Below are 23,500 nucleotides of genomic sequence, written 5' to 3'. Positions count from 1 at the left end.
TTCAAGCAAAATCAAAATGGAACCTTTTGTTTTTTAAGTGTTCAGCTTGCTTAGGTGAACTTTTTAGAGAAGATAAATTTAGATGGTAACACATTTAAATTATGGGAGCCATTATGGTTCTCAAAGAGTAATTACAGGGACTAAAGCTAAACGAAGGCTTAGTTTCCAGACAAATTCAAGCGTAGTCAAAACTGAAACTTAAGTTTTTTTATGTGTTCAGCTTGGTTAAGTGAACTTTTCAGAAAAGCTCAATTTAATTGGTAACACATTTAAATGATGTGAGCCATTATTTTAGTAGTTACAGGAACTAAAGCTATATGAAGGCTCAGTTTCCAGCTTTATAACTTGTTTTTCTTGTTGCATTCACACCATCAGTAGGAATACAGAAAAATCAACTCCACAGACTAAAACGCAAATGGGTAAATGTGCTACCATTAGCTACCTGAATGTGTGTGACTTGACACACTTAAAAATACGGCGCCACTTAATGTAGTTTTTATTGTGCTTGAAGAGACCCTTCTCTCAAACATGAGCTACATTAGTTCTAAATGGTATTCTTGGAACTAAAAACATCTCCAATTCCTGCAGGTATGAACATGGAAAAAGTGAGTACTTCCAACAATAGTTCTAGGAACGATCATAGACCCAAGAACTTGTATTAATAATTTTTGTAATAATCTAATATAAGTCTAGTATTTTTAAATATAGTAAGTATTCTTTAATACACTTCTCTCAGCAGTGTGGACTATGTTGGGATATTCGCTAACAGTATTTTCTTTTACATTTTACTTCTAAGCACCATGAGTATATCAGGGCCTTTACTCAACTACAGCCATATTATAAATATAAAAGTCCAAAAAAATGTCAATGCACAGCTGTTCAAATTCAGATCAGGACACTGAAAACTGAAGATGTCAGCGTACTTTTCCAATCATGGAACTACACATTGCAGTTTCCACCCTGAATCTGGTGCATGAACATTTTCCTCAAGATGAATGGGGGGGAAAAAAGAAAAGATAAATAACTGAACCATGGAATAAACCAAACGGTTAAAGAATGAGATGAAGTGTTCACACTCCTCAACACTGGTGCCAAAATGTAGCCAGGCGTTTTGCATTAAGAAGCTGGAAGGGTTCATCTCAATAAAAAAAAAAATCCTCATTGCAGTGAATGTTAGTAAAAGGGACTGAACACACACACACACACAGAGCCTTTACAGTGGGGATCAGACTCGAGTGCATGAGAAGAAAACCCAAAAAGGTGTGGGGTGAGGAGGCCAATCAGAGGAAGAAAAAAGGGAGAAGACCTTCCAGAAAGATCATCATCGACTTCATACTGATAGACACGGATTACCCTCCGATAGGCTATGCTATTCAGAGATGAAGGAGGTGGGAGATGAAGAGGGAATGGAAAAAGAGTGTGAAAAAACAAAGGAACACATCTGGAAACAGTCAAAACATTGGATAAATATGCAAAATATATGTAAAGTGAGTCCTTTTCCTTAGTTCGGACCATTTTATGTGTCTATTCTGACCTGCAACTCCCAAAATTGCCCGCTGTATTTTTAGGGATAATCTTATTTCTATCATATACATTTAAAATGATTGCCTTCTTATCCAATTTAAAAGCCTATTCTAATATTCAAACCCCTTGTTTCTATCATTTGCCGATGTAATAGCATTACACAAATCATACACACTCATACACACACATACTACAGTAAAAATAGGAAAAAAATGGTGATATTAACCCATCCAGAAGGTATGTCCTGATTAGAGAAATGATCCCAAGCATCGGGGTAGCAGCGTGAAGGAACGGGGAAAGAGAGAGACAAATAAAGAGAAAGAAACAGTTAAAACATTGAGCCGTGACATTAGCGCCACTACTCAACAATCACATGACAAAGCACATCATGTGACCAGCGCAAAGCATATCTGCTGCATATCAAGACCAGGGGCCTCATGTACGAAGACTTGCGTGGAAATCTTACTAAAACATTGCGTACGCACAAAGCTGTAAATGTGCGTACGCAGAAAAAAATTCAGATGTATGAAACACTGCGTACGCCGAATCTCACGCATATTTTTTTGTACATCTGAATGAACGTGAAACTGAGCGCAACATGCACGAGCACAAAACCCCTCCCTGCCTCCTCCCCCGTATGAATATGCTAATGACTATGCTAATGGCAAAACCCAACGAAAAAGCAACGGCAAAATCAAGCAAAAAGAGAAACTTTGAACAGAATGTGAATTGGAGATGCTGCTTTCGGAGGTAGACCGGAGGAAAACGGTGTTATTTGCAAGTTTGTTCTCCGGAATTAACAACAAAAGAAAAAAATAGAGTGGGAGAGTTTAGCTGATACGGTTAACACAGTTGGGTCTGAACATCGCACTGAGTGCATTTAAAAAAGAAATAGTGTGGTTTATATCTGTAAAATGTTGCAGTACCCTTCGCAGTCTCAGTGGCGCACCTCATAAGAAGCATATGATTATGTACTGACACGTTCGAGCATAAACTCGGCTCGAATCCAGCGTCTGATGAATTCATTCTTCTTTTTTTTCCCGCTACATATCAGATTTTGCCCACTATTTATCACGAGAAAGACAAGTAGGAATCATTAATAAGTTTGTGCATCATATTTTATTTGCACATTTATTGAATGGAAATGTTTCTGATTCACGCATGCAAATTTATCTTCAGATAGTGTCTTTATAGCGATGTGTGTGCAGTAGATAGCTCAGATTACATTGGGAAAACAGGCGACCGCTGAAAATTGTGCTTTAATGTTTAGCTGGTCAACTGTATGGTATGGAAATCTTACATACCTACTATATGAACCCGTCTCATACAGACGCCATTGCAAGGATCAGACACTTTGTAGAGAAGAATTTAACACAACTGCCTCTAGGAGTCGCCAATGGAAATAAAACAGACACGCACAAAAAATGTGCGTACGCCTGCCAGAAAGCTGCCGTGAACCTGCGCAAATTCCCACGTTCAGTTCATTGTTAGTAAATCCAAACGTGAGCGATTCTGAGCGTGAAACCTGGCGTACGCAAAGTTTTTGTGCGTACGCAGCGTTGATACATGAGGCCCCAGATGAGTTTCAATTGTGTGATCGCTGTGAAAACAGTCACACAACACAGACAACATGGCAAAGCAGGCGCAGACTACAATCACAACAAAAGTGATTGACACACGAATGAAAAATGCCGTTACATGGAGATCAGAAGAGAACGATCAAATATAATCAGATGTGTGTGTGTGTGTGTGATGTCATGCTGTGCGATCAAATGTGTTGCATGCGGTGTGTGTAACCCTCTGTAATGAAGCTAAGAGAATACAGCGCTCGGAGCAGTGCATGCTGGTCCCCTGTACCTGGTCTCCTGCAGCCATTGGTGGAAAGCATTAGCATGCTGAGCAAACTCCTGTCTGAGTTTATCATTCTCTTCCTGTCGGCGCTGCTCCTTCTGCAGCTCCAGTTCTCGCTCCTAAAAGCAAATAAAATTAATTAAATAAATATAAATAAAATTAATCAAATATTACATTCAAAAACATATTTAAAATAATAAACAAAATGTTACGTTTGATATTTTTACAATTAATGTTGTTTTACCATTAATTGCGACTAATAGTGTACAAAATAATATATGCATGTACTTTGTATATTTATTATTTGTATGTACAGTTAAGGTCCATAAATATTGGGACATCAACACAATTCTAACAATTTTGGCTCAATACACCAACACAATGGATTTGAAATTAAATGAAGATGTGCTTTAACTGCAGACTGTCAGCTTTAATTTGAGGGTATTTACATCCAAATCAGGTGAATGGTGTAGGAAATACAACAGTTTGCAAATGTGCTTCCCACTTGTCAAGGGACCAAAAAGTAATTAGACAGAATAATAATCAGAAATCAAACTTTCACTTTTTATTACTTTGCACATCCTTTGCAGTCAATTAGACATCACCAGATGCTGTGTTTCATTTCTGGTGATGCTCTGCCAGGCCTCTACAGCAACTGTCTTCAGTTCCTGCTGGTTCTTGTGGCATTTCCCCTTCAGTTTTGTCTTCAGTAAGTGAAATGCATGATCAGATTCAGGTCAGGTGATTGACTTGGCCATTGCATGACATTCTACTTCTTTCCTTCAAAAACTCTTTGGTTGCTTTTGCAGTATCCTTTGGGTCATTCTTCATCTGCATTGTGAAGCCTCGCCCAATGAATTCTGAAGCATCTGGCTGAGTATGAGCAGATGATATTGCCTGAAACACTTCAGAATTCATCCTTTTGTCAGCAGTCATATCATTAATAAATACAAGATAACCAGTTCCACTGACAGCCATGCATGCTTACGCCATGTCACTACTACCACCATGCTTCACTGCTTAGGATCATGAGCAGTTCCTTCCCTTCTCCATACTCATCTCTTCCCATAACTCTGGAACAAGTTGATCTTGATCTCATGTGTCCATAGGAGACTTTTTTAGAACTCTAATCTGGCCTTCCTGTTTTTTGAGGCTCACCAATGGTTTACATCTTGTGGTGAATCCTCTGTATTCACTCTAGTGTAGTCTTCTCTTGATTGTTGACTTTGACACACATCCACCTACCTCCTGGAGAGTGTTCTGGATCTGGCCGACTGTTGTGAAGGGTGTTTTCTTCACCAAGGAAAGAATTCTTCAGTCGTCCACCACAGTTGTTTCCGAAGTCTTCCGGATCTTTTGGTGTTGCCGAGCTCACTGGTGCGTTCTTTCTTTTTAAGAATGTTCCAAACAGTTGTTTTGGCCATTACTAATGTTTTTACTGTCTCTCTGATGGGTTTGTTTTGTTTTTTCAGCCTTATGATGGCTTGCTTGACTGATAGTGACAGCTCTTTGGATCTCATCTTGAGAGTTGAAAATGCAAATAGCACACTTGAAATGAACTCTGGACCTTTTCTCTGCTCATTGTAATTGGGACAATAAGGGAATAACACACTCCTGGCCATGGAACAGCTTAGAAGCCAACTGTCCAGTTACTTTTATATCTAATTTGTTTTATATAAATATTTTACATATGAATGTAAAAAAATTGTAATGTGTAAACAAACTTTTATTTTATTTGGAATTAGAGGTGATTAATTGTTAAACAGCACTATGTGTGATACCAGCAAAGTTAGAAGTAATTGATACATATATTAACAATATCTTGATCGTTTGTTGCCATATTAGATACTTATTTGGTAATAAAGTAATATTCATAATATTTATTAATTCTGTGTTAATCAAATTAATTTTAAATTATTCATTCACAGAAAAATGTATAAAATTATTTAAATGGTACACTTTATCTGTCGTTCTAATTGTTCCATTATTTTTATACCTTACTTTCTGTCTGTCTTTTGTTTTCTGGTTCTTTCCTTTTTTAGTTCAATCAAATTCACTGCTGAATATTCCAAACAGAAAATGTAATGTAGCCCAATATCATACCATCTAATAGCAAACACTTCATACACACAAAGAAACTCCGCCTCACCTTGATGATCTTCTGAAGGTTACTCCAGGTCTCCTCCAGAGCCTCCATGGTGAACCAGGTGTATGGGTTGGACACCACGTTGTAGCTCTTAATCTGCCGATCGAGTTCTGCCAGCTGGCTGAAGTCGGCCTCTGCGGAGCTCAGGGACGAGCGGAAGGCATCATGGGCATCCCGCAGTGCCCTAATCTCCTCCAGAGAGTTGCACCTCACAGGATCGGTCAGATCTTCCTCTGCGTTCTCAAACCAGCTGTTGAAGGCTGAGGCTTTCTTGGCAAACGTGAGGAAAAGATCCTCCACCTGAATGGAGAACAAGAGTTGAAGGCAAACCAAATAAATAGTTTTCTTTCAGGTACATTTGCGTTCTTCATACCTTTCTGAAGTGGTCCTGTGCTTCCAGAAGCTTCTTCTTGCGGGCTGCTGAGTTGGATAGTAGTTGGTTCCAGCGCTTCATCAGGGTGGCGTGACGAGCCTCGATGGCCTTAGACTGCACATGTTTGGCTGCCAGCAGCTGGTCTTTTAGAGCTGTGATGTTGGTGATGCCCTCCTGCTGGAAGGCCTGAAGTCCTGCATCAAAGGTTTCCTGTGGACAGAAGACACGACAGTCAGGTGAAGCATTTGCCTTAAGTGTAATTTTTAACCCTTATATAATGCATTCAAAGTTTGTATACCCGTTTCACAATATCAGCTCACTTTCGATCCAAATAATCATTATTTTATAAAGCAGCTGTAACACCAATATTTTTAAACTTGTATTCAATTATCAAGAATGTTACCAAGTTTACACCTTAATACTTATTTTAGCATTTTTTTCAATAAAAAAAAAAACACTCAAAAACAAAATAAAAAAATTAAATCAAACAAAGATTTTTTTTTTTTATTTGTTGTGATCGACATTCAGGGTTTATTTTTTCAGACAAAAACTGGAAACATTTATATATTTTGGCTGTTCGTTGACAAGACAACATTGTTTTGGGACTAAAAAAGATGCATTTAAAATAGTTTTATGATGAGAAAGTTTAAAATACAAAGCCGTTGTTTTCTCTGTGTAAACACTCGAAAACTAAAGTTTTTGAAAACAATGATGTTGCATAGTACATGTTTATGGGAGTGCAGATTAAAGGTAAGCACAAACAAACATACACAACAATGGTGGAGTACATTGTAGTGTTGTTAAAAATGCTGAATACAGCATTTCTGCAGACGTGTGAACACAGATCATTCTGAAAAGTTGCTGTGTAGACGCAAGTTTTTTTTAAAAATGCTAATGAAAACGCGTGTTTCCATGTGTCTTAATGAAGTTAAAAAATATTGGTATCGTGTTGTCTAGAAACTGAAAACATGACTCGTTTTAATTTATGCAAAAACAAACTTTCTAACATTCAACAATTTTATCAAAGTTTGAAGAACCATCATTAGTATCGACAGTAGCAAAATTGTAAACCACATTATTTTTATTTTGTACAAACCATTTTATTAGGCAGGGCTCAAAATTGTAACCGTTTTGGTCGCATAAGCGCCTGAAATCTTATACACGCAACCTCAAAATATATTTGGGAACATTTGTGTGAGTGCATAAAACCAGTTGCCTTGGGACCAGTTTTCACAGCAAAATGTTCACCGCATGTGCGTATTTACGAGACATTCACACAGAATGCATCTTTGCACTTCAAAATACCAAACGCAGCTCTCAGGAATGGTTTAAAACAGTTGACATGTCAACATGGTGCAGTGAACTAATCCTGCAATGCTTGCCCCGCATTTAAGCTCTTCTTATTGGCCAACTGCTCCAGAACAGAGCCCAAATGGATTGGTTAATATCAGCGTTCAGTCACTCAGTTCAGATGACAGGGAGCTACAGCTGCGAAAATATAAAGGTCTGGATACGAGAGAATGAAAACAACACTGACAGATTTTGTTTTAAAAACCACTTAAAGTTACAAAAAATGCCACATCTGATTAGTGATCATGTGGTGAATGTCACTTTTTGAAGAGAGGGATAAAAGACTTCCAGTGGGTTAAAGCCCGATATAAAAATGACTAAAGCATCACCATAGAGCCAGTGGGACGGAGTTTTCAGGTAACAGTGTTTACCACTGAATCTGTACATTTTAAGCATGAGATGTTCTAACGTTATTTGATCCTTTATTTAATTGTCACGATGCTGTCAGTAGTTCGACTGGAACTGCGTTCACCATCGCAAAAGAGCATGCATTCACTCTGATTAAACTAATGTTGCAGCTCATGAAAAGACTGTTATTGTTATTAAGATGAAGAATGCAAATAATAAGTTAGATGTCAATATCATGTGTGCAATATCAGACGAATAGTGCGTATAGGGCCGGTAAGTGCATGCAGATTTTTTTTTTTGTTGGTTAGTTTTGATTATTGTTATTTCAAATGCAATCAATCTGTTAATATAAAACCTGTAGTAACGGTGCTCATAACTTTAGGTGGGTGCGCCTAAATATTTGTAGTTAGGAGCACCGGTGCTACCAAGCAAAAAAGGTTAATTTGGAGCCCTGTTAGTGCAAAATGCCATATGAAATTGCTGTGAATCTAGTTTGAAATCGCACCTGTTTGGTGAGCAGCGTCTGCACAGAGGAGAGATCGCGACCATAGTCATCAGTCTTCAGGCTGTTTTCCTTCTCACCTGATCAGGCAAAAGCATATGGATTAAAAAACAGCAACAGTTTATTACCAGCCAATCTCATTAGCGTGAGTTTCCAGCAACGCACCAATCCAGGACTCCACCACATCAGCCTTCCAGTTGAACTGCAGGAAGGCAGAGTTTTCATCCAGCTTGGCTTTCCTCTGTGCCGCTGCTCTCTCCAGCTCCAACACTTTTCCACGCAACGCCTTCATTTTAGCCATGATGTTCTCCACATTGTGGTTCTCCTGCACAGCAGCAAAAATATAATTTAAAATATTGCCATCAGCTTGTATTGTACTGTATTGTGTACTTCAGAGACAGCTCAATTTATTTGACACAAAATAAAGTGTATACCTTTTTAACGAGTTCATCTCCATTGGAACACACATCATTCACACGGTCCCTGTGCACAGTAAAATCAGTTTCAAATGCTTCATGTTTCTTCAGCAAGCCCTGAAAAAAGTACAAAAAAAAACATGGTGTGAACGAGATCATGTTAAAGGTTTGTTACAGTAAACACTTCAATGAATTCATACCTGCACAGCTGCCAGAGTATCACCGTAATCTTCACTTCCGACCAGGTTCAGTTTCTCGTTGATCCAGGCTTCCTCTTCTTCCACGTTCGCCACAAACTGCTGGTATTCCAGCGACTCTTCAAGCCTCTGCCCACTAAAACCAGCAAACCCAACAGCTTTCACTTTCCCATCCAAAGCAATATCAACTACTTTTGAAACGGGGATATGACTATTTTATATAAATTTGAAAGATATTTCTTGTCCTAAATGTACAGTAAAATGTTGAAATTGAAAAGAACTGTTTTCCATTTCAATCCATTTTAAAATGTATTATATTTTTACATTAACAGCATCTTTACTCTGGTTGTCGATGTTAAAGGATTAATTTAGAAAGAATTCAAAAGTGATATCTTTTATTAGCACTTTCAAAGTCTTGTTTTACACGCAAGGCCTACATACAATGTACTCATCATAGTTATTATAGGAACTGGGTAATGACTACACTGTAAAAAATTTCCAGGTTTTCACAACAAGTTACTGTAATTTTTCACAGTAAATTACATTAGTATCCCTTAACAGTATTTAACTGAAAAATTCACAGTAATATGTTGTATTCATAATTTTATTGTGAAATTACGGCAGGTAGCATGATTACAGCAAATTACTGTGAAAAGGGCTATATCTTTTGCACGTTAGTTATAGAAATTCAAACCTTTTTTTAACTCAACGTAGAAATTAATACAAATGAACTTTTAACAGATAATAACAGAATGTTATAGCCCCCAAAATGATTTGGTTACCAACATCTTTTTGGTTGTACTGCACCTTTATTTAATTTTATACAGTTAACAGAATAGGAAATAATATTTAATGAACAACTGTGTGCTTAGCCAAAACATAATAAACTGGAATAAAAAGTAATTAATTAATGAAACCAAAGACTGTTAAACAGCCAACAATTATTTCAATGTCAGGGTAAATGTCTGCTTTAGACGGTTTCATGAGGATTGGGCACCTGTCATCGCCTGGAGGTCACTAATCTCAGAATTAAATATATATATATATATATATATATATATATATATATATATATATATATATATATATATATATATATATATATATATATATAAATTATTATTTTTTTATCTATATAAATAAACCACAGATTAGAGTTTTAAACAACTACATTCTAGCATGAAAAACAGTTAAAACTTCATTTTCGGACGCAAATAGAGCCATCGAAGACGGGGCAATTGTCCCAATGTCTAGCCTGTAGACAGGCGCCTCTCGGCGGATACATGAGTAATGAGCGCCGTTACCGCCTGGAGGTCATAGATCTCCGCTACCGGCAAAACACACTTAAAATTACACACAATCTTTACTAACAATCCACAGATTTGAGTTTTGAAGAACTACATTCTCGCATGAAAAAGTGTTAAAACTTTATTTCATTACATATTACAAGCAATATTTATAATATTATGTGCCTTCTCATCCACCATTACAGCTTGATGCAGCTTGGTGCGAAATGAATCCTGGGAGGAAAAAATAATAATTCTCAATACACTCCAAACGAACTTTATTCTTATTGTTAAAGTCAGAGATATGTAATATTTTGAATGGCGAAGAAAATAATTAACTTTATATTTCAATCAATATATTACTTTTGCACTGCTTCGGTTCAGGACTCGTGTGACATTGAATCAGATTCAGATATTTTATCAGACGTGTTCATGAGCTCATCGTCATCAACAAGCAATTCGTGTACAAGCAGTACACGAACCAGGCAATATGATGAAATATTAATGAATTATATGTTTGCGTCTTACAATATTATACAAAACGGAATCGTTTTCAGGCGAATTCGACTCCTTACTGTTCACTTAAAGGAGCCGAATTCAACTCTTTACTGTTCACTTAAAGGAGCCGATTCATTGAACAGAACTGACTCGACTCGAACGCAAACAAGCGCCATCACCACAGACAACGCCTGCGTCGTGTCTTTACCCAACGGATTCATCCTCGGTAAGTGTTAAAATATGACTTTTGTTCGTTAAATGATTGTTGTATGTGTATTTCTGTTTAGTGCATGTCATTTAACAGGAATTTACCGAGTACTTTAGTTGTACTCGCACGTACAGGGTTTAAGCGCGCCTTTTTTTTTAAACAACGCCAGATGGTGATTGTAGTGTTTTCTGAGGTATTAGCATAACGTTAACGTTAGTTCTTGAAAAAAAGAAAGGGCATTTTCTTTAATTAACTTCTTGTTAATTGCATTTTCTGTTTCAGTACAAGACTGAAATAAAGGTGAAATGACTAACGCAAAGTTAAGGTAAGCTCTGGCCTTCACTTAAGTTAATGTTACGGTTAGTCACCATCATGTCCGTTAATTTTGTTCACTGTAACGCTAAAGTTAAGTTAGTTAAATAAACTAAACTCATTATGAAACAAGTCTTAACTGTTTTATTAAATGAGGCTTATAATACAATTCAGTTGTATTCTTTTAAACTAACACTAACACAGTACATACTGTAGTATATTTCTCACTGGTGTTAATGCAGTGCTAACATTTACGAATGAGAACTAATTGTATATTGTCACTAACTGTAGATTTTATTTTTTGGTGTTCAGGTGTAAGTTACCTGATAATAGCTGAAGTGTGAGGTGAGTAAATTCTGAGCACACAAATATAACCTAAATTCATTATCACAATCTAAACCTATATATATATATATATATATATATATATATATATATATATATATATATATATATATATGAGTATGTGTGTGTGTGTGTGTGTGCGTGTGTTAGGTTGAGTCTTATTCTACTCTTATTATATTCATATTTTTTTGCAGCCACAGCCATTGATGTTGAAACACTGATGCTACCAATCAACCATCGCTTGATTATTAAAGGTAATGTTGATGCCTTCCTCATTTTTATTGGATTTTTAAATGTCAGGTTTTTCACAGATTTGTTGTGAGCAGTTTCTTGTACAAACTCTTTTTCTTCTTCCAGAAGTTCCACCAGTACCTCCAGTAGTAGTAAATATTAGACAAAGATTTTTTTAAACTATAGTTTTTATTTTTATTAGCAATTTTACTGGGCATGTGTGTTTGTTTGCGTGGTTTTTAATAGGCAGAGCATGGAATGTCAACTTTGTTTCTACAAACAAATTTAATTATTCACAAACACCTCTAATTTAGTCCTTCTTTCCCCCTTTTAGTCTTATTCCTTGGAGGGTCAAGTGGTCATGGAACCTCACCTGGGTTTCACAACTGACTTTGGATCTGGTCTGAAACTGAAGTATGCTGAAGATGCCTTTTGCACTCTGGAATTTAAGGTAATGTCTACAATAAATATTGTAACTGAGGGCTTGTTTTGGGGGGTTAAACAAGGAATGTATAGGAGCACAAGTCATGACTCCCCTTGTCCCCTTGTTATAAAGGGCTGTGTTGCAGACACAATTTGTTTGTCTGTGCTGGAGACCAGAGGGGAAGCTGTCTTTAAAAGGATGGGGCTCTTATACCATATGTGAAGTTACCTTTTCAGGTGAGTGGATTACATGCAAGTCATTGCAAATGCATAAATAGTGGGAAATTTTTACTGGGCAGCACAAATTAAGTGAAACTCAAAAAACGTTGTATATAAGTTGTATATAAAAGGTATATTTGCAAAAAACTTGATTGAAATGAATACAACACAAGTGCTGTATCACTTCAATCAAGTTTTTTTTGCAAAATTTTCCTAATATTTAAATCATGAAAAATTAGCTTGATGCAAGAAACATCCTGCTAGTATTCAAGAGCAAGTGCTGTGATGCATGTGTTAACTTTGCAATAAGTGTGAACCCAGCATTAGATTATAGTCTGTAAACAGAAGGTGTAAATCAAATCAACTGTTTTAAAATGCTCTGCCTAGGTCATTAAAACCACTATTTGTTGTTGGACTGTTCTTGATTGTGTGTTTGTGATGGAAATGCTTTTCAGATGTTTTTGTTTAAATGATTGCAGTTTGACTGAGCTACAGTATTGTCAGCATGTTCAAACTGAGCTAACAGTAATTTTGCTCTCTAGTGCAGCAGTAGTGTCCCAGTAGTGTTGTATGAAGCTAACTGTGTGTCTGCCCTTTTGCTTATAGGTGCTTTTTGGGCACCAGTTTGGAGATGGAAGACAGACGAAGTCAAAGAAGCAGAGAAGACACATCAACCAGCAAGTGTGTACAATTATCAGGAAAATGATTGACCTTGAATAGACGACTGCCTAATTTAGCAAGAAGTTTTGTCTCTCTCTCTCTCTCATGTATGTATATATATATATATATATATATATATATATATATATATATATATATATATATATATATATATATATATATATATATATATATATATATATATATAATGAGAGTGAGAGAGAGAGTGCACTCTGAAGCACTGCTTTTTATATGTATGCTGCATATGATGTCAGATTTTTTTATTAATATGTTCTTATAGTATTTTTTGAGGCTTCACCTTCACCTTTTAAAAGTTTTCTGAAATGTTTACACAGATGTCATTGAGCTGTTAAATAAATCTGTAAAAATGTATGTGTGTTTGTTTTTATTTTGATTTTAGAGTCTTCTCAGATCACCCAAAAATGAAGATTCTGTCGTCATTTACACATCCTCAGGTTGTTTGGACACAAAGAGGAATATTTGATATTTTTATTCCTGTGTTTAACAAAAAATCATTTTTAACAGAGCTGGAACAACCTGAGGGTGAGTAAATCAAGATAGAATTTTCATTTTTGTGTGACCTAAAATTGCTTTGAAATTTTACAGCACCAAACTGTTAAATTACAGTAATCCGGGATATAACTGTAACTTTACAGTTAAATCAGGTATTTAAACTGCAACCTACTGCTAAATCACAGTAATCGTTTTGCAAATTCACAGTAAAATAAATAATTCTACAAGATGATACTGTGAAATCACAGTAACAGACTTTATTATCTACTGTAAAGTTACAATATATGGTTGTAATTTTACAATAATTTAATGTGACAAAACCACAGTAAATTACTGTGAACTACCTCACAATAATTTACTGTGAATTTACATACAGTAATTTACTGTGAAAGTAATGCAATTATTAGCCAGTAATTTACTGTGAATTTAAGGTCAAATTTTTTACAGTGTATGTACTACCCCTGAACCTAACATTAAAGGATTAGTTCACTTAAAAATGACTCTAATGGCAATACGTCATACTGCCTGTAGTGAATGCACACCCCAGCCTGACGTGGCAGAGACGATATAGCCAAACAAATATTTTTTGGTGCACAAAAGTGTTCTTGGAGCTTCGTATAATCCGCTTGTTAAGTCTTGACGTATGAAATACTGTTTCCGGATCCAAGTCGCTACTCATTTGAATTGAGAAAGTATGTGCTTATGACCACTTTTAGGTCACATCACACATTAAGGTGATTATTAAAATTAATATCATGTTGTACACAAAATGGTCTCAGGACTTGCTGTATCACAGACATCAATATTTTAATAATTTATAGACATTAATCACATTCTGGCCATCAGATATTAGGCATGGATGTATACATTGCGATTGTGATTTTCCAAAGTATTACATCGCTTTTTAAACGTTTATTATTACCATTTGTTGAGTCTCTCCATGCAGTTTGAAATAGCGCTTGGACCTGAAAACTGCTTAGATTAATGTCACACTTTACAAGAAGATTACAAATAAACCACTAAAGCTGCATGGACAGTTTTGACAGAGTTCTTGGTTCCTTTTCTGAACTTTAAACATCAAGACGATTGCTGTCTATATAAGGTCAGAGAGCTCCAGGATTTCATCTAAAATGTCTTCATTTGTTTCTAAAAACGAACAAAGGTATTGAGGGATTGGAACGACATGAGGGTGAGTAATTAATACAATACTTTTTAATTTGGTGGAACTAATCCTTTAATCAATGTAGTTGCCTTAAAAAACAACAGTAAATTCTTAGGCCAGTACACATACTGAAAAATGAAGTGTATTTTCTTCAGAATTCCTTGAGAAGTCCAAAAAATATCTTTACTGTTACTCCTGATCAATTGAACGCATTCTTGCTTTTTTAACTTTCAAAACTGCATGATATAAAAGCGTTCTCACCGTGCAGCAGCCAGATCCTTCAGCTCCCTCCAGTGCTCCACAAACTGGGCCAGTCTCTGCTGGATCTCCTCCTGTCCAATGGTGTTGTCGTCAGACAGCTTCTTCCCAGTCTCCAACACAGACTGCAAGTCCACAAAACATGCGTTTAAGACTCTCTTAACTTTCACTAAACTCCAGTAAGTCCTTTTTTTATTTTTGTCAGTTGGGCTTGATCTGCTGACCTGAATGGCCGGCTCGTGTGCTCCCAGCTCAGCCTCCAGCCTCTTGTGCTTCTTCCTCAGATTCTGCACCCCTGTCAAATCACGTCCGTAGTCCTCCGAGCTCACCAACAACTTCTTTTCCCTGATGGAAGACCATAAATTAGACTGTGTACAGCCTCATAAGCAGACAGTCACACCATTTCAGAGATTTGTTCAGAGATTTTCACATTTGTTAGATGAGAATATCAGGCATGTGATCAGCCAAGGACAAAAAAAGAAGGTGAAGGGCTGGCATTTTGGAGCTCGTATTTGACGTATGAGAAGTGCAAGAACTATAGTTTGATTTAATATAATTTATTAATAGTGCTCAAATAGATGTACAGTTTGCATACATTGATATGTTTAGTTGCGTACACTTGCTAATTTCCCCTATCCCCCTTTGTTTGTGATGGTTTTTGAGCATCATTATAAAATTTACATAATTCCCCCACCCAGTATTTCCATGTTATTATAAACTAGTAATATTGTGTCAATTTTAAAGTTCACTGATTTTCCCTGTTTATCAAAGACTTAAAGAGCTAAATTTCCACCAGTGGAATTTTTCCTATACTGTAATTTTTAACTTCGATACGATATCTTGAAAATTATTGATATTCAAAACTCCTTTCATTACTGTACGGCAATTTGAAAAAAGAAATTTGTATTATTAGGTTTAATGTCATCCCTGAATGATGTTCTGAAGGAAGCAGATACTTCTTATTATAATGCTCGACGAACACTGCACTGTTTCTTAATGTTTTCTCAACACAAGTCGATTAAGTTAACTTATTGTTTTTACAAATTTAAGACGATTGAACATAACACAATTAAGTCGTACACAAAAAAACTTATGAATTGTATTATTCCACCTCTTTTTAAATAAGAAGTTAGAACAGCAAAAATATTTCTGTGAGTGTGAAGGCACCAATGAAGTTGACTTGTTTGACAACCCCCTTCCCCAACCTTCTCAAACTAAAGTGTGTGATCTGAATGACGTAAAGCATACTTAATCCAGGACTCCTCATCGTCCAGATCCCTGAAGAACTGGTGCAGACGATGCGATTCGTTCAGCTTGGCTCGCCGTCCCGCTGCCATGCTCTTGATTTTGCCGAAGCGTCCGTTAACGGCATCCCGCTTGTCTTTGACCTGAGATGTGTCGAAAGCGTTGCTGGCCATCAGACTGTCAGCCTGGCCATTAAGATCCTTCAAACGATCCTGCAAGAACAAAGACAACGAAGATGAGCTTTGACCAGAACCCAGTGAAGCACAGATTGAATACTCAGGGTGTGCTTCTGCTTGGTGTTTTACCTCATGAGCAGAGATATCAGCCTCCAACAGCTGGTGCTTCTTCAGCAGATTGTTGACTGAAGCCAGATCTTTCCCATAATCCTCAGAGGCAAGAAGAGCCTCAACCTAGTAAAACAGGAAAAAACAAAATGCCAGAATTAAGTGAAATTATTCCAGTTAAAGCTTTTAAAGAAATTGCATGAGAATTTTTAATTATTATTATTTATAATAATAATATAATAATTATTTATAGTAATAATATAATAATTATTTATAACAGTAATAACAGTAATAGCTTCTGTATTAAACATTATTATTTTATTATCAATTGTATTAAAGTTTATTTCAACAATAATACAAATTTGTTGCGATACAATATATAATAATAATAATAATTATTATTATTATTAATAAAATGTATTATTTATATTATTTATTTTATGACAACAGGTATTAATGGATATGATAATACTATAAACATTGATATATAATAATAATTATTATTACTATTATAAAAAACAATAATTATTATTATTAGATAAGGCTATTATTATTACTATTATTATTATTATTATTATTATTATTATTATTATAACAACAATACAAATAAGTTGGTATACATTATATTATAATAGTAATAATTATTATTATTAAAATGGAATAATTATTTCTAAAATTATTTTATGACAAGTCATTAATACATAATCAGATAATACTATTAACAATGATATAATATTAATAATAATAATAGTTATTATTATTATCATAAAAACTATTAATCATCATCATCATTATTATTTTAACATTAATACAAATTGGTTGTAATATAAAATATTATAATAGTAACTATTTTTATTAATAATAAAATATGTTTTCTTATTTATATTATTATTATATTATTTTATGACAAGTTTTTAAATAAATAATCTGATAATGCTATAACTACTGATATAGAATAATAATAATTGTTATTATTTTAACAATACAAATTAGTTGTTATACAATATATTATAATATTAATTGATAATAATAATAATTATTATGATTATTATGATTATTATTGTTACATAAAAATATTAATCATCATTATTTTAACAATAATACAAATTAGTTGTAATGCAATATATTATAATAGTAATTAATAATTATAAAATTGGTTTATTATTTACAATATTGTTCAATTATTTTAAGACAACAGTTATTAATAAATAATCTAATAATAATATAATAATTTACATAATAATAATAATCATTATTATATAATAAAACTATAAATGATTATTTCAACAATACAAATTAATTGGGATATATTATTATATTAATTATTATCAATAATGAAATTATTTATATTAATTGATTATTTATATTAATAACAGTTATAAATACATAATCTAATAATACTATAATCATTGATATATAATATTAATTAATAATAAGAAAAATAATGATGATTATTATTATTACACAAACATTTTTACATACACAAGTTCCTACCAACTAGTAACAATAACAACCCTTATCATTAATAAATATAATTAAATCAACTAACACTATTATACTTCATCATAAATATTATGCAAACTATTCCAAGTAGCTAATAAGTCCCATATCAATACCTCAGACAACCAGAAGTCAAAGTCCTTGATGCCAGTGTTGAAGTTCTGCTGTTTGTTGGCCTCCTTCAGTTTCTGACTCTTCTCAGCAGACTTGTTGACCAGGAACTGCCACTGCTCGTCCAGAGCATTCAGACGAGCCTGAAAACAAAACAATGTACGCACGACCACAGCAAAAATGAGCACGGACCGAATACCACCAGCTCGCTCCCGATATCTGAAAAATCTCCGAAAGCGTTACCTTAACAGCATCTTCACTTCCAGCACAGGCACCTCTCTGGATGAGAGCATTGCCCGTGTCAATCACTCCGCGGATACGATCAGCGTTAGCGTGTAGCTCAGCCTCAAAAGCCTGGTGTTTCTGGTGTTTGCTCTGAAAGTGGCGGGAAAAGCGAAATATGGCAAAACTGAGCCACACGGTGAAGTCATGCATTGCTGCAGCTGTGAAAAATGCAATAGCTCTCATATCTAGATGTATTGTCTATTCATATTCAAAAATACACTATATTGCAATAATGAACATGCATGGTATTGTTATCGTGAGCACTTCAAAGTGAATAATGATATCTTATTTAAACTTCTAGTACGCTTTTTAACTCCAAACCACCCGGTAGGCGGTTTATTTACGTTAATCTATCCAATGACATGCTTAAAAGACCTCTTTATAGACTATTGTTTGTTAATGTTAGAAACGATCCGTCTTTCTTTACAATACAGCTGTATTATTAGTTAATCAAACTAAACTGATGATAAAACTTAAATAAAAAAAAAATTGGTTATAATTAATTCAATGTAATATGCTCATTTAAATGTTCATTCATTGGTTAATTATTCATGAATCATTTTTAAAGTTGTGACTGCTGTAATGGAGCTAATCGCTAATAATGCTAATAACACATATATAATAATAATAATAATCAGCTGAATTCTTTTAAACTGTCAAAAACAAAGTATGTGGCAAAATACAGCTTTCTCTCTCGTTTGATGTTAGTTATTACACTGTTTATTAATGAGACCTAATTGTAAAGGTTTAGCTATAGTACTTCATAATTTTTTAGTAATTAATTGGTCGGAAAATGTGTTCCCTAAGCATCTATATGCAATAGAGCACACATGCCATAATTAGTGTTTGCGGGCCAAAGATGGCTCATGTAACTCTTCATTTGGCCCACCATCCAATTATTATTTAAAATTTAATGTAACTATTATTTTAACTATTAATGTAACTATTTATTTTAACTAAAGTATTATTTAGTTTGTTTTGTTGTTAACCTACAAAAAGTAACTATAATTAAATGTTTTAATTTAAATAGTGTAACTTAATTTGATTTAGTTTAAAATGTACATACGACAGATTTCGGATAACGCAGAGACTTTGGTGAGCGAATCAAGGCGAAGGCAGATTCTGCTTGCTAGCGTATTCAGCATTGAACTCCACTTTGTTATATTTGTGATTGCTTATGTTTGTATTGCAGTAAGTTGTAATTTAAAAAGTAATTCTGCATTAGTTAATATAATTATGATATTTCTTATTTAATATTGTGTAATGAAATACTGGCAACTTTAATACTTCTAAAATAGTTTGGTTTATTTATTTCGAGTCCATAGCTATCAATGATATTGGTTTTTGGTCCTTCATACGAAAACGTTTAGGAACTGTAGAGTTTTTTTGTTATTATACTGTTAACAAAATACTTTTTGCAGCTTATGTCAATTTTGTGATAATACTATATATTGTAATACATTTCAGCAATTACTGCAGCAAAAAAATATTCAATATCGTCCTATGCCTTGTGTGTTGTGTTGTGTTGTCCGTTACCTCAGTTACAGTGAAAGTGCGTATGGTAACTGATGTGTGTGAATTTATGCTGTATGCCTTAGTGAAAAGTTGACGTCGAATTTGTTTTACAATAAAAAATAAAATGCGTACATCACATTAAAAAACACACACAAAAAAAGTGAAGTGACTGTGAATTTACAAACCACCAAACAAGGACCAAACACGTGACGTGGGACACATTCAAAGCCTGATGGAACATTCAGTAAAAATGAACTGGACATCATCCAGCACACAATGAACATTTTGGAGAACCTAAGAGGAGTTGGGATGTTTTGTCTGAGTTTGTTCCACATTTTTAAAACCCAGAAAAAAGGAGAGAAGGAAAAAGCACTTCCAAGCGGCTCATCAAAAGCATTTGCTTACACACTCAAAAGAAAGCTGGACTACTGGTTCTGAAGTTGCATATGGATTCTGGCTGTAGCGCACATGTAAAAACTACTGTTCTCCACAAAAAGCAAAGCACAATTACTTGTTTGAAAGCACCTCTCCGACTTCTCTCACTGGGTTTACACAGGATGTTCAGAATAGCAGACTTTTATAGCTAATAGCAGTCCATAACATGGATTCTAGTTCTGCAGCATGCATATCAGACATAATATCTAAACTGTTTGCATGTAATATCTGGGTGACTTATGAGATTTATCAAGATCAAACAACAATAAGAATAATTATAATAATAATAATAATAATAATAATTAATTTGTAGAATTACTGTATTTGTTCTAATTAATAAATACAGTTAAAAAATAGTTATTTCCATTATTTATTTGCAATAATTTATTTCACTGTAAAATAAAAAATATTAACATTAATAGTGGCTTTATACATTTATATACAAAATACAAATAAGTAATAATTTTTATTTAATAACTAATAATAATACTAATATAATGCCTGAAACTTTATTTAAAAATAAAATAAAGCAAAGAATATTATGCAGTTACCAGCAATGCTATTCTGAACAGCCAAAAATATGGTCTAAATTTGCTCTAAGATCCTTCTTTCTAAGAGGCTCAGCTTTTCCTTGTGGAACAAATTTAAACCAAGACATCCCAACTTCAAAAAAAAAAAAAAAAAAAAAAAAAAAATGGAGGCCACACCCAGCAATTAAAAATTAAACGCTGCAACGTTGGGGTTCGGGAAGGGGTCAACGGCAAACAACTGATGATGCTAAACAAAGCCAGACATAATAGACGAAACTCAAATGCACATTTACAGACAAAACAATGAGATGACGGACAAGTGGAGAGAACCTACTGGGGTTAGTTAGCTCGGACACACTACTGCACTTACCAGCAGCTTGGACAGCTAGAAACAAACAACGGGGGAACACAGACAGAGGTTCAGTTTCATTTCCGTTATATTAAAACACTTGGGGTTGGTTAAAACGGGGATATCAAGAAAAACAGAAATGTATTATGGCATTAAAAGACTTACAATTTTAGACTTAAGCGGGATATTCACCATTAGAACCTTAGCATCTTTGCAAAAAAAAGTTGACATATATATATAATTTAAGTCTGATGTCTGAAGTGTGATGTTACCTGGATGTTGGTGGGGTCTTTGTAAGACTCGTCTGTGGCGGTCTGGAGTTTCTCACTGATCCAAGCTTCGATCTCGTCAACGTCTCTGCTGAACTGCTGTAGAGTCTGTGACTCGCCAAGCTTGGAGCGTTTCTCAATCATCTGAGCCTTGAGGCGGAGCCACCTGGAGGTCAGTAGCAAAACTTGTTTTAACTTCATTTTAACTTAAGTCTAACCCAAACTGAAAATGAACTAAAACCCTACCTCTGCTTCAACCTAAAGCTTGAACAGAAGAAGCTCAAACTTTAACCCAAAACATTAACTCAACCTTAAGCTCAAACGTTAACCCCAAACATTGACTCAAACCTTACCTCTACCGAACCTTAAGCTTGATCAGAAGCTCGAACGTTAACCCCAATAAGAACTTAATCTTAAGCTCGAACGTTAACCCCAAAGATTAACACAACCTTAAGCTCGAAGTCAAGCTCAAACGTTAACCCCAAACATTAACTCAAAACTTACCTCTGCCTCAACCTTGAACAGAAGCTCGAAATTAAGCTCAAACGTTAATCTTAAATCTTACCTTTGTCTAAAATGTAACCTCAAACGTAAACCCCAAACCTTACCTTTGCCTAAAACGTAAGCCTGAATGTTAGCTCAAAAATAAGCTCAATTGTAAACCCCAAACCTTACCTTTGCCTAAAATGCAAGCTTAAACATAAACTCCAAACGTTATTCGCAAACGTTAACCCCAAACTTTACCTTTGCCTAAAACGTAAGCCTGAATGAAAGCTCAAATGTAAACCCCAAACCTTACCTTTGCCTAAAATGCAAGCTCAAACGTAAGTTCAAATATAAACTCCAAACGTTAACCCTAAACTTTACCTTTGCCTAAAACGCAAGCCTGAATGTTAGCTCAAAAATAAGCTCAATTGTAAACCCCAAACCTTACCTTTGCCTAAAATGCAAGCTCAAACATAAACTCCAAACGTTAACCCCAAACTTGACCTTTTCCTAAAACGCATGTTTGAATGTAAGCTCAAATGTAAACCCCAAACCTTACCTTTGCCTAAAATGTAAGCTCGAACGTTAACCTTAAATCTTACCTTTGTGTAAAACGCAAGCTCGAACGTTACCCTTAAATATTACCTGTCTGAAACGTAAGCTCAAATGTAAACCCAAAACCTTACTTTTGCCTAAAATGTAAGCTCTAACGTAAGATCAAACATGTTAAGGTAAGATCAAGGCAAGATCTACGTTGCTCTAACGTAAGATCAAAAATGTTAACGTCAAACGTTAACCCCAAATCTTACTTTTGCCTAGAACGTGAGCTCAAACATCAACCCAAACGTATTCACAAACATTAACTCAAACCTTAACTTGGCTTAAAATGTAAGTTCAAACATAAGCTCAAACCCCAAATGTCAACCTATTTACTCAATCTAAGCAGGAAAAAAAAGAGAACACTGACCTGTCCAAGACCTCACTGCGTCGTTTGAAGATCTCAGGCTTGGCATAGTGGTCAGCGCTGATGAGCTGGTCAGCAAAAGACTGCAGTGCAGCAATCTTTTCTTCCTGTGAGAATTCATGAATTGAATTGATTAGTTCTGAATAAAAACATTCAAACAATTCAAAGATTTAGAACTTGATCATATGATCGTCTGACCTGCACATTGATAGCCTTATCAAAGTCCTCGTGTTTCTTAATGAGCGCCTCCACACTGTCCAGAGAATCTCCCTTGTCATCGCTGGCTAAGAAGGCTTCGCGGGCAGCCATCCAGTTCTCAGCCTGCTCACAGTCACGGTTAAACAACTGAGGGAGACAAAAAAGGAACATGGCATCATTTGAGGGAAACATCTTCAAACATCCAAGAGTTGTATGAGATGTACTCAAGGGTTTCTGTTGACCTGCAGCTCCAGGCACTGGTCCAGCATCATCCTGCGCTGAACCCAGGCCTTCTCCAGGTCAGCACGCTCCCGGTCAAGAGCCTCCAGCTTCTGTTTGATCTCAGGGCTTGCGTAATGCCCACGAGCGAGCAGCTGCTGTCCAAACTGCTCAAAAGCCAGGAAGGTTCCTGCACGAGCGTCGATCTCAGTGCGGTGTTCCTACACAATGTGAACATGTCAGTGTATTAAAAAGATGTTAAGGAAA

At 35.1% G+C, this 23,500-nt stretch overlaps 1 protein-coding gene and 1 long non-coding RNA gene across 51 annotated transcripts in view; one reads left to right on the top strand and one right to left on the bottom strand.

Moving 5' to 3' along the window:
- sptan1 (spectrin alpha, non-erythrocytic 1) overlaps positions 1-23,500 on the bottom strand; it is a 67,561-nt gene that overhangs the window by 6,547 nt on the left and 37,514 nt on the right. For 12 of the 50 annotated variants that reach the window (NM_001098488.2, XM_087299689.1, XM_087299693.1 and 9 more), the window contains 19 exons: positions 23,257-23,454; positions 23,015-23,161; positions 22,820-22,923; positions 21,370-21,532; positions 21,119-21,133; positions 18,227-18,358; positions 17,989-18,126; positions 16,394-16,498; positions 16,092-16,300; positions 15,068-15,188; positions 14,847-14,968; positions 8,711-8,843; positions 8,529-8,627; positions 8,260-8,419; positions 8,098-8,174; positions 5,895-6,104; positions 5,525-5,821; positions 3,382-3,494; positions 1,751-1,768 (listed from right to left, as the gene is read on the bottom strand). In NM_001098488.2, the coding sequence (NP_001091958.2) occupies positions 1,751-1,768; positions 3,382-3,494; positions 5,525-5,821; positions 5,895-6,104; positions 8,098-8,174; positions 8,260-8,419; positions 8,529-8,627; positions 8,711-8,843; positions 14,847-14,968; positions 15,068-15,188; positions 16,092-16,300; positions 16,394-16,498; positions 17,989-18,126; positions 18,227-18,358; positions 21,119-21,133; positions 21,370-21,532; positions 22,820-22,923; positions 23,015-23,161; positions 23,257-23,454 (2,561 nt within the window). Of the gene's footprint in view, positions 1-1,306; positions 1,370-1,750; positions 1,769-3,381; positions 3,495-5,524; positions 5,822-5,894; positions 6,105-8,097; positions 8,175-8,259; positions 8,420-8,528; positions 8,628-8,710; positions 8,844-14,846; positions 14,969-15,067; positions 15,189-16,091; positions 16,301-16,393; positions 16,499-17,988; positions 18,127-18,226; positions 18,359-21,118; positions 21,134-21,369; positions 21,533-22,819; positions 22,924-23,014; positions 23,162-23,256; positions 23,455-23,500 lie in introns of all 50 variants that reach the window. The other 38 variants (XM_087299676.1, XM_087299679.1, XM_087299680.1 and 35 more) reach the window with 5 other exon arrangements.
- On the top strand, positions 11,902-12,967 carry LOC137488787 (uncharacterized). Its single transcript, XR_015520051.1, has 3 exons — positions 11,902-12,038; positions 12,144-12,247; positions 12,836-12,967. It is a non-coding gene; the product is annotated as an uncharacterized LOC137488787 (long non-coding RNA).

This window comes from Danio rerio, chromosome 21 (assembly GCF_052040795.2).
Source record: "Danio rerio strain M-AB ecotype USA chromosome 21, GRCz13ab, whole genome shotgun sequence".
NCBI classification, from domain to species: domain Eukaryota; kingdom Metazoa; phylum Chordata; class Actinopteri; order Cypriniformes; family Danionidae; genus Danio; species Danio rerio.
This window is presented reverse-complemented; position numbering and strand designations above follow the sequence as displayed.